Consider the following 12,623-nt stretch of genomic DNA (forward strand, 5'->3'; position numbering starts at 1 on the left):
TTTCAATAAACATAAAATGTTAACTCCAGCAGTGCTCAGTATTTGCCTAAAAGCATCATTTAGCTTCAACCCACCCCAACCCCTGCACATTTTCCCCAAGCACAATGGAAATTACTGTCTCTTATACACAATCATATTTGTAAGATTGCCTAATTAAATACTTGTATAATAAGTAAAACTCACTATTAACATTAAAAAACAACTAAACCATTTAGACTGATGCTACCTTGTATGCACTTCACAAAGTTAGCTAGGTCTCTATCCTTGGCACCCGATGACACATTAGTGTGGCCAGAAGTCTGTACATTTTTATTTGAATCTCTCAATAATGGTGCTTTCTCCAGGATTTCATTCTTGGTCTGGTCTTTTCATAATGGCAGCGCTAAGTAAAATAATTCTCAAGCACCTGTTCCTAGGACGAACAAGTTGCGAGATTGGCCAAAGGAAATGGAACATTTCTAGGTCATTACCACACTAGTTTTCAACCAGTGACCTGTTGTTTTGACACTCTCCATTTTAGATATTGATTAAAACTGCTTGGAATCAGCTGAGACACTTAAAATACTTATTCCAACATTTTCTTGTCAAAGTAATTAAATGCTTAAAGAGAGTACCTGCTGACATATTCCCTTTGCAGGACAATGTATCAATAAAGCTTCAGTCTTGAAAATACAGTGACCTAGGGCAACTGTAACATTGCTTGACCAGATTAAAATATTCGGACATTCTTTGTGTCTTAACATCTTGGGAGTTCTGACTCATACAGATATGTGTTAGCTCTGTGAAAGGGAAACCTTCTCCACAGCGAAACCTAAATTATTGAAACTGCAACATATTTTCATAATATTTATCCATTTTAGTGTCAACTTTACATGTAGAATTGGTACCTATGTAACAAACTTTTTTTTAAGAAAGTCCTTTGCAACTAGTTTTACATTGACAACAAAACTGACAAATTAGGCATCAGTTATTTATAACTGACATGATGCTGAAATTCAGTGCTTGTCAAGGGTAAAAAATGCACTCTTATTTATTCTGCATCTACTCAGCCCAGGAAGAAGTACAAAGCAGCCCAGTTTTAATCAGTCTAGCTGTTATTGAACTAGTCTGCAAGACAAGTGGTTTTCCCCCGAGCCCTTAAGGGAGCTATTTAATTGGGGCAGTTTTATGAGAACCATACCACTGAGCAGATCACTTTTTACCAGTTTCAACATGCATGTGTAATTTAACAACTTGACAAGATTTCATCTTTCAACTTGGCACAGGTGTAATGAACAAATGATATTGACAATACTTCATCTTTAGTGTTAATGTTAGCAATGGTAGTTATCATGACATATTGACATATGATCAATGTATTATGCTGTATGTATTAGAACTACACCTAACAGTGGAGACATTACCAGTAAACAACTGCATGTCTGCCATGGTACAATCTCACCAAGTGCAGCTGGTAAAATGCTTTTAATAATTAGATAATCCATGTAAGCATCTCGCTGTTCAATTGAAAAAGCCAATTAGTAACCACCTGACTTGCTCCAAAATGAATGAGTGCTTAAACCACAGCAAAAATGTATAAGGACTAAGGTAATAATCTGGTAATTACTCGATTAATACAAAAATTCAGCATAATTTGCCAATTTAGACATGAACAGAAAGGCCATTCTCCAGGTTCATGAAATGGTGTCCGAAGAAAAAGTAATTGTTTGAAGGCATGGAAGGTGGGCTGGATCAAAGTTTGTCCTGTTCCAAGTTTTCTATGACGTTTCATCTAATGGGAGGTTAGAATTTAAGTTTGGGCAAGGGGACTCATCGCCCAGAAGATGTAAGTAAAGTAATGTGTGTGTGTGTGTGTCATTTGGATTTTTAACGTGGCTTTAACAATTTTTTAGTCACATCGCTATGATGTCTGTAGTGTGGCAGTATATAGCAATGTCTAGCACTGAGGCATCATGCCGCAGACATGTAGCATCATGTCCCACCCAGTCACATTATCCTGACCAACCAGTCCTAACACTAACCTCTTAATGCTGAGCCCCAAGCGAGGCAACTGATAGTACAATTTTTATAAATCTTGGGTATGACTTGAACCTGCAACCTCCTGCATCCATGGCAGACTCTCTAACCACAAGGTCACTGGAGCAGTATAAGTAAAGCAAAGGTAATAGATAAAGTAGTACAATTATTAAATATAGCCACTGATTTAAAAGCTAAGAACTTGCATAACAAGCCTGAGATCTCCTAATATTAATCAATACTACAGGTTTTTTTTAGGCTCACAGCAAAAATGACTAATTGTCATGAGCTCCCTACCTTTAAATTAAGACATTCCTTGACCTTAGAAGGTGTTAGTATAATCATGCGTACTGGAGAAAACACCACAATAAGGTCATCATATCTGAAAAACACTAAGACTGGCAACTCATCCAGTCTTTGTACAGAGACATACATACTAAGATTGTCATTTCCTACACTGCCTTTGTACAGAAATGTATATAACACTGAGACTGTCAACTCATCTGCGGTCTTTGTACAGAAATGTATATAACATTGCGATTGGCAACTCCGTCACCGATTTTGTCCAGAGCCTTATTTAACAGTGACATTGGTAACTCATCCAGTCTTTGTAAAGAGACATACATAACAAAAGGCTTGAAAACTCATCCACGGTGTATGTTGAAATACATAAAAAACCCACTGAGATTGTCAACTCCTCCAATGGCTTTGTCAACTCCAGCCTTATCTTTGTAGAGGGACATGTATGACAGTGAGGTTGGCAACTAACCCAATGTCTTTGTACAACGACACATATAACACTGATAATACTGACTCCCTCACTGTCTCTATACACATGTAAGGCAGAAACGAGCAACTCCCTCCACTGTATTTATACTATCAAGTGGCACCCTTTACACATGCAAACAACAGTCCCAACATGGTGTCCAGGTATGGGACTATTACTGCTTGCACAGTGGCTAATGAGTCAGAGATGTAAATTACAAGTAACTATAGGACACTTGAGCTGATTGTTATAAGAGCAACAACTCTGACTTTGAAAATGTTTGAAGGTCAAAACTTTGCAGATATGTAGCATTGTAAAACCAGTTGATAAAGATTTTTGCTTTTACATGATACCAAATATGACTTAACAGAATGGACAATAAAGAAATGAATTGGCTGAAGATGCAAGTCATTAGTTAGCTGAATGTGTAAGAAGTCACTAATTAGAAGATGAAACAAGTCACAAATCGGTTGAAAATGTAAGTAGTCACAAACTAGCTGAAAATGTAAAAGTAGTCACTTATTGGCTGAAGATGTATTAAGTCATTATTTTGTTGAAGATGTAACAAGTCATTAGTTGATTGAAGATCTGACAAGTGATTAATTGGCTAAGATGTCAAAAGTCATTAATTGGCTGAAGATGTCAGAAGTCATTATTTTGCTGAAGATCTGACAAGTCATTAACTGGCTGAAGATGTCAGAAGTCATTATTTGGTTGAAGATCTGACAAGTCATTAATTGGCTAAAGATGTCAGAAGTCATTATTTGGTTGAAGATCTGACAAGTGATTAATTGGCTGAAGATCTGACAAGTGATTAATTGGCTAAGATGTCAGAAGTCATTTGGTTGAAGATCTAACCAGTCATTCATTAGAAGATCAAGAAGTCATTTTTTCTTTCCACTATATATTATAAAGCATTAATTATCTTAAACTTAAAATTTTATGTTCACCATTGTTAACATCGTTGTTTTGTAACTGCATTACCCTACAGATTCTGATGATCACAATTTTTGTATCTTTGGACACATTCAAGGGAAGACTTTTCCCCCATCATGCATATCATTACATAATTATCTGATGCAATTAATATATGCTGTATCATTTTTATCGCTTTTCTTTTAATATTAAACAACTCATTACCATCCATGATTTTAATGGTACTCCTACATTTTTGTGGTGCTGAATTTCCTTGGTGTGATTCATCAAATTTCTGTACAGTATGAGTCAAATACTCACCCAATTGTTATGTATAAAGGAAACAGCTAAACAAACGGAATTTGCACAAACCAGCAACCTGATAGACACAAATATTAGGCTGAATAGTCAGCTGATGTACATGATAACAAGTCCAAAGTGAACCCATGGTTTTGACCACAATCACAAAATTACTCTGATGCAAGACCATAGAGGTTCCAAAATGGCTACCAGGGAAGCCATATTGAAAGTCTCATCAGTACCATTTTCATCAACAACCAACTACACAATGTTTGTACGTGTGTGTGTGTACGAAAACCCCATGTTTGTACATATAAAAGGAGGTCTGAATAACACCATTTACCTTTAGGACTAACAAAACATTTTAAGGTGAAAACCTTTATGACCTTCCATTTCATAATGTGAATGTTTTGAATGCACATTTTTATATTCTCTCAGTAACTTAAATTGCAATGACTGCTCCCAAAATGAGAAAATGGGTATTATAATGTAAATTACACCCTCTCTGCAGGCATAATACAACTTAGAGATGTCCCTAACATTGTGAATGGATCATTTATTTCATCTATGATAAAAGTAAAATGTTGGCAATTTAACTGTTGCCATCAGAATTTACAGCAAGCAGGATCAAGCCTAGGCAGAGCAAATGCTCTTAAATTTGACCCCAAAACAAAAGCTACATTGTGCAAAAACTGTTTTTCTTAAAGAGTCAATGACCTTGACCTTTGAACTTTTGACTCCAGATTCAATCATAACTCTTCCATACCTTAAGTGCAAGCTCCCATATATTAGTATCATGATACATGACCTTCAAGTTGATTACAGAGATCACAGTGAGCTTTAACACTATTTTGCAAAAAACATTTTTCTTCATTCCAACCAGTGATCTTGACCTTTTGACACCAAAACTTGAGCTATTGTGCAGAATCAAAATAGGGAACAGATGGTTAGACAACATCATATGTTCAGCCTTATGTCAGACACACACAAATGGACACACATGAAGGAAAGAAAAATGTCATATTTATAAATAGTCAAAAGAATGTAATTTCTATAACATCTGCCAGAAGAAAAAGACACCAAACCAGGCTATGTTATTACCATGCTTTATTGTCTTCTTCATTTTCGTCACAACCCCGAAGACTTGTGTCAAGATTCAAGCCAAATGGATCGATGGCATCCATATCAGTTGCCACATCCGAGACAATTTCCGACATGGCATTTCCGACTTCAGACAGTGGAATGTTAAGGGCCTGGTACAAGTCTTGCAAAATTTCGCATTCTTCTTTTTCTATCTTTCGTTTCTTAGACGGAGATGAATTTTCAGTTTCAGCCAAATCAGCAGCTAAATCGAGACTGAACGATTTTAAAAGTGACGGTCCAGTATTAGATTTTAGTGGATTTACTTTATTCTCTTTACCATTTTGTTCACTTTCAGAGCTTTTGGATCCTAATGATTTACCTAAAGTCCCACAAGTTAAAACATCATTACCTTCTGAACTATTTTGTCTTTCCTGCTTGCTGTCTCGATTTTGGATAATAATAACAGTTGATTTGGTAACTGAATTATTTTCCCTGAACTTTGACAGTATGTCAGATAAATAGTTATTGTTCTTTGCTTCCTCTCCATTTATCTGAATAATGTGGACACCACCTGTAGAATTCTGTGACAATTCAATAGAATTTGTATCATTCACACCTGCAATATTCTTGGTCTGACATTCAACCAAGACTGGATTTAAGTCTTTCTCTACTGGACTTCTACCCATTTTATCTTCAGCATCATCTGGCTTGTTTTTCCTTCCATGACCTCTAGAATTATTTGCTCCTTTAATATAGCAAGCAGTTTTCTCCCCTGAATCAAAAGATTGTGGACTATTTCTGTTCAAGATTTGCAATCTTTCAAAGTTTGACTGTGATGATTTGAGAGTTTTTGGTTTACCCAATCTTTTTCTTGCTTGTTTCTTGTTGACTGGTTCACTACACAAACTTGATATTGGACTAGCCATACGCGAGTCGGTCATAGCAGGTGTTAGACTGACTTCCAAATTATTTCTAGCTGATAGTTTTAAACCTTCAAATTTCGATCCAATGCAGCCATGTCCTCGACCCCTTCCAAAAGTGGACAAAAACTGCTCTGTCCCACTTGGCCTTCCTGAATCAGAAGTTTTAGCAGCTTTATTAGCAGGCACATTTATTTCTTTGGAAACTGATTCTCCATTTACAGACTTGACACTACCTTCTTTCAACCAATTCCGATTGGTTTTTGGAGTGGCAGCAGAAAACCCAGAGGATTTGAAATTTCCCGTTAATAGCTGGCTTACTTTACTCTCTCTCTGTTTTCTTAAAGACCGAATTAAAGATATAGCATTTAGTTCTGGCCTTGTGGTAACACGAGAAGAACCGGTAGAAACAGATGTATTTGTGTCAGATGTGACTGAAAAATGTGCAGCCTTACTAAAATTTTCTATTTTAGACACCAACATAAAACCAGAGTCACTATGTTTATTTTCTGAAGCATTTTCTGAAAGAACAGCAGTAGCATTTGCTCCTGACATTTGCAATTCTAAGCCGTGACTTTTTTCAGATACTTTTGAGATGGTACGCCTTTTCGTTTCGAGAGAGGAAACTGATTTGTTTGAATCATCTGTAATCAATGAATTTATGATGGGCACAGAGCTTTGGTCCGGAGCTGAAGAACAGGGAAATTGATTAACAGAATTTAATGGAGTTGGTTTTAATAATGTCTGCCTATTAAATGCTGTGGAAACAAATCTGGGCAATTCGTTCCCTCTTTGGTCACAAGCACACACATCAGAGCTCTGATCACATTTACAGGTGACTAAATTTGAGGAAAAATATCCACTGGTTCCAGTGGCTATAGTCTGCTCAGCAGATTTTTGCAAGATGCCAGGCTTTGAACCAACTTGGGTATCCGATGTGAAACTAAGTGGATTAGCAAGTTTGGCTGACCTTGCCTCCATACCCAGCTTGGCAGAATTACAACTGTTGCTTAAGTAAATTCCACCTTTCCTGAAAACCGGAGGGTCCACATGCTGCTTTCCTAACGTGGATGTTTGCCAGCCTAATTTCAATGCCTGGTCTTCGAAGACTGGCTTGCCTAAAGAATTGGAATGACTACAACCAGACAGCAAATGGTCTAATTTTGTAGCCTGACAATCAAACTGTGTTGCAGCATTTGTTGACTGACAGTTTGGAGGATTTCTGGAGCCTAATTCTGCAGCACATCCACCTGAATAAGCTGTCTTTTCCCACATGACTATATGGATTTCTTGAGGCGGGAAGTTGGGTGCTTCTGGCAGAAAATGGCAGACTGGGGATTTCAGGTCATCACACTCCATCCAAGTATCATCTGAAATTATAAAAATGTTCATGAAAACATCAGTACCTTGAATTTGTTACAGACCTCTCCACAAATAAACAGAGGAATGGTGAGCAATTTGTCCACATAAATATACCTAGCTCTGTTGCATCCCAGCCTTAAGTTTCACTGCAATGAATGATGTACTGCATATCTTGAGAAACCTTAAAATTTACAAAACGTTGTCATTAAGGAAGCAGACATTGCCATTTAGGTGAACTGCATTCAGTTCAAAGTCAAACAAAAATGCAGTGCTGAATAGTCCTCTAAAAATGCAGAAGGAATTATTGAATAATGGATCTCAATGACCCTGGCCAAGTGGTGCAGACACTTTTTTAAAATTAGACTCATCAGCACCATGAACCCTGACCTTTGTAAGGGGTCCAATGCCCTAGACTTTTAAAATTTTGACCTCACAACTGACAGCTTCTTACCCCATATGCATGCCATCCCTGACATTAGATCCATGTTTTTTGTGTAAAATACACAGTGCCGTGTTCAGCAGATATTCCATTAGCAAGACTAACTCTTAAGCATAATCTGATGGGTTATTGACAGACAAGATTTGACTGTTTTTATTGCAGAAATATACAAACTAATAGCAAAGTGTGCATGCACCCCATTGCAAAGCCATTTCAAACCGGCTGATGTGTGCAGAGAATGGACTTTCTGTCCACATAAACCAGAGAGTTGGGATTTTCCCATCACTGCAGCTGATGGCTGAGACCTCATTATGAAAAACAGGCACTTGTTTCTTATAAAATTCTTGTCAACACTTGCTTCCTTTAATAATGCAGAACTAGAACTTCACTGTTCGAAAATCAACTCACCTTTCAAAGCTCAAAACTGCAAGAAGGTACAAGCTATCAATAATGTTGCTGGAGAAAGCATGTAAAATTTAAATGGTAGAAGCCCAAAAACTTTGATGCATGGAAGGTTTAGAGTTGTCTGGGCCTCACTCAATCAAGTAAGAAGGATGGTACTTGTACGGTGTGATATGAAAGCCTCCTGCAATGCATGTGATTGAGCTGGCACAGCCGACAGACAGAAGGTGAACAAGTGATAGGAAATGGTCAAAATTTCACAGTCGTTAATTGGTTCCACTTAACCAACTGATAATCGATTGTAATCTCTTATTAAGAGTAAATTTTAACTTTTGTTTGTTATACATTTAAATTTTTGCAAGAGTTCAAAATGGTGATACATGGACAGGAGTTATCTCTTAATGACATGTATATTTTAACCTAAAAATATATTTCTTTTTCTACCATGTCATGATATTTTTGTTCTACAACTCTGATAAATGAAAGCATCTTCTATGGCTCATCAGCTGAAGTAACATAAAATGTTGCAATCTCCACAAACTCATTCATTCATATGTGATGTGTCTATCCGTTGAAAGTATCAAAGGACATGCTTTTCTTGCTTTTCATTATTTACTAATACTACAATCAAAGGATTTTACATTTAAACTGAGACAGATAAAACTTTTCCACCAGGATATGGGTATATTGTGGTTTGATCATTTGATCCATAGCATGTATATATCTGGTGGCATTTTAAAATTGTCTTTGGAATCCTGTCTTCTTCCCAAACACAAGGGGAAAGAACTAGTCTGTGCCAAGTGCATAGCTGCCAAACCTCCAGGCTTGCAATTAGTGAAAGAGGGATAAAAATTTGTGAATTTTGACATGAATTCGTGAAGTGATCTTAGAGTCTGGGAAAATTTGTCAGAACAAATGTTTAGCGTCGTCTCCAGCTTATAAAGGATAACTGTTCAACAAGAAAACTAAAAAACTATGCTTCAGCATTGGTATCTTGCAGGTCTTCCGTCGAGAGCTAAAATCTGCTGCAAGTTCTTAATTTCCCAAACCTCTATGTGCTTTTTGCTACCAATGTGCTTCCTCACAGCCTCTCTGCCACTGTTCCCACTGCTAAAATTTGTGGCACACTGCGTGCAAAAAACATGATGTATCTTGGTGTTTGATGGCTGAATGCAAGACCAATTTTTGGTACATTCCAAACAAAACTTCACTTTTTGTGCAAATACATTTCTTTTTCCTTGTTGGTGAGGACAATTTTTAGATGCAGTGCCAAATCATAATGTTAATTCAAATCGGTGTTTGTGGCGCATGCGCAGAGCAAAATTCCAGTTAGGCACCAGTTTCTCTCAAAAGCCTTTGTAAAATAACTCTTATATGTATATAATAAAATACACTAAAATGCTTGCTATCAGGCGAACTGTAGCAATCAGTATAGTTCCATTAATATCGCAACCAGCAGCACGGACTGTTTCGGAAACTGCCTATATCACAACTAGCTCTTAATGGGAAACTGGTTATTTTATTAAAGATTTAAAATAATTGAGAATTGGGAAATTCATGAAATTCACACCAAAATTGTGAGGGTTGGCAGCTATACAAGTGCATTAGAGTAGTTTCCCTTTCTGCACAATCAATTATGGAGCAACACAATCGATTATCTCACTGGTTCTTTCAGCCAACAATTTTTTAAAACTATAATCGATAATCAGAATAACACTAGTGAACAAGGCTTAGAATCTGGGAGAGTTGTGACAACGCTGTCTCAAGATGCTCAATTGTCAATGGCCGGGAGTATTACCAAGCATCTATGACTGAAGCATTATTGTCGATGGTCATTACATAGCTGGTAACAAACCTGTAGATGTCCAGTATTGGTTGGCAATACTTCTGGAAAGCTAGTACTGGACAGTCCATTCTGTTATGTCAGAATTGGTGCCGAGATGTGCAATGTCAGTTGTCAGAATCTATGTGTCATGAATCTGGGATCGTTACAGCAGTAAAATAGGTCAAAGTACCCAGTCCTGGGAACCACACAACCTCACAGAATATACAATAGACTATCACCTTACAGAATTTGTGTAACATGTAAAGTAATGAGATAAAATGAAGTATTAAGGACTGGAATTGGTAATTAAATAGTACATTCATAGAGATCCCATGACAAAATAAATAATGTGTGAATTCTTCATCTGTGATAGAAGGAGAGTGAGAAATGTAAATCCAGATTATACTTCAATATAGCCAGAAAGCTCCACCAAATTGCACAAATAAGGGAAAGACCCAAGTAGACTTGACTCTGTGAGGTCATAAAAAGTGTGTGCTTCCTAACCCAAGTCGAAGCAGTAAATCATGTATGGCGAGGATTTGATTTGGTGCCAAACCCTCTACTTAAGGGGAGACATTTCTTGTCAGGCCGAAACATTAGTAGCTAAAGTAAGTTTAGAAGGGCAGGATCTGAGAGGTAATCGTGGAACTCCTAATGTATTAAAATATGGTAATGTATTTGAAAAATATAAATTTTGAATTTCACTGTGCATATAAGCTGAACAGTTTTGTAAATATGGTCAGGTCTCTTAAATCAAACGACTCGTCACTGCCTAACATCCAACAGGTGACTACTTCAGTTTCTGTTCACATGTATTTAACTCAAATGTACCTGTCACATTCCTGATCCACGCAGTGAAGTGATCTGGATTATTGGTGTATCGAATGAATCCTTTAACTGCATAGTAGTCTCCTTTAAATTTAAGGTCCAGTGCAGTCAAGTTGTTGTGGGGCAACCCTTCTGCAAAGTGCATTACCAGTGTATTTGGCAATCTGCAATAATAATAATAATAATAATAATAATAAAATGATGATGATGATGGTAATTATGAATTTGTTCCTAAATAAGAGGAAATCAAGTTTTCAGCAGTTATTGCTACCATTTTTTTTCCAAGTGAGGAAATCATGGAGCCACACTCTCAAATTTTTCCATAATGATCATCATGACAGTGGATCCAAAAGACAGTGTAAATGGTGATGAAAATCACTCTTGCTTAGTTGTCTAGACTACTGTACGAGGTTAGACCAATTAATTTCAGAGGTAAGTATAGACATCGATATGAATGCCCTACAGTAATACAAAATGCAACTGGAAATACTTGGCGCTATTCCAGAAATGATAATGTGGGTGGGTTTAAAATTGAATTTTTTGCCTGGTGGTGATTTTCAACCTATGATGCAACTGATACACTGAAACCAGCATAAAAGAGCAACATGATGAAATAAAATTTGTGCACTTCATCCAAAGGCTGAAACAAATTTGTTTTATCAGGGAGTAAAAAAATACTATATACTACACAGAGGTTCCTTAAAACTTCAAGCAAACAAACCATCTAAGGTAATGATATTTATCATGTTTATCTCGATAAGCATTCGTGCTAAGCTGAATTTCCACATATAAATTTCATACATGTTAGTACCTGAAGTAAATTATATTTCACTGGGGTAGGGTGAAGGAGGGGAAGGAGATGTAAATCATAGTTTATGCATGGTGAGTGTAAATAAAAAGCACAATCTGATCCCATCCCTACTATTATTGCGATCAATATATATATGAACAGTGTGATAATTTTAAAATTGCCATTGCCATTGGCTGCACCATCTTTTCTGAGACCATATTCTTACCAGCAGTCTCTTGAAGTCAAAGACTCGTCTACATCAACCTCATCACAATTAAAGAATTCACAACCTGGAATAAAACTGCCATTAAGACGTACAACGTTTGTGCCAATTATTTTCATACTATACAGTGTAGACATCTTTCATGTGCTGCCTTTAACTCCTTGCTACTTAATTATAGCAATAATCTGTATTTACGAAGGACTAAAAGATTCATACTCAAGAGCTTTCTTTGCACAACTAAATTTAACCTCAACTACTAAGTTCTTTTCTTTGTAGCAGTCTAGTGGGATGCCAAGTGATTCTGAAACTTGTTGGATCCAGCTCAAACAATCTCCAACTTCTAAAAATTTGTAATGCCCTTGTTTTCATGGATCAAATATAGGCTATAATCTCAAAGTAAATAGGTCACAATATCAAACATTTTAAAGACAATGCAGAATTCTCAGTTTCAGAAATTTGCACTACAAATCTTTTCCCCAAACTTTGTCTTTTTTGCCTCATAATTATGAGCTAAATTCCAAACCTCTTGGAATAACATCTTAACAGAGATCTCTAGTAAGTTGAAACAAAAAGGTTATCAGTGACATGATCCCTTGCTTTCTGTTAAACATTTACCTATCCACTCATCTTGATGAACTTTAGCTGGGCAAGGATATATATAATTTGTCTATAATAAAAAAAAAGAAAGGGCAGAAGATCAGTTTCTTGTTTAGCAGGATACATGTCAACTTGAAAAACTGTTTACTTCATTTAA

The 12,623-nt window shown here is 36.6% G+C and overlaps 1 protein-coding gene across 1 annotated transcript in view; it reads right to left on the reverse strand.

Annotated features, from left to right (window-relative positions):
* The window catches only part of LOC149787188 (uncharacterized), a 38,114-nt gene that overhangs the window by 17,319 nt on the left and 8,172 nt on the right, over window positions 1–12,623 (reverse strand). The window contains exons 4-5 of the mRNA XM_089977691.1: window positions 10,860–11,020; window positions 5,099–7,370 (exon numbers count right to left, since the gene is read on the reverse strand). Of these exons, the coding sequence (XP_089833817.1) occupies window positions 5,099–7,370; window positions 10,860–11,020 (2,433 nt within the window). The remainder of the gene's footprint in view (window positions 1–5,098; window positions 7,371–10,859; window positions 11,021–12,623) is intronic.

Source organism: Sinohyriopsis cumingii, chromosome 12, assembly GCF_028554795.1.
Source record: "Sinohyriopsis cumingii isolate HCF-2022 chromosome 12, ASM2855479v2, whole genome shotgun sequence".
NCBI lineage: Eukaryota > Metazoa > Mollusca > Bivalvia > Unionida > Unionidae > Sinohyriopsis > Sinohyriopsis cumingii.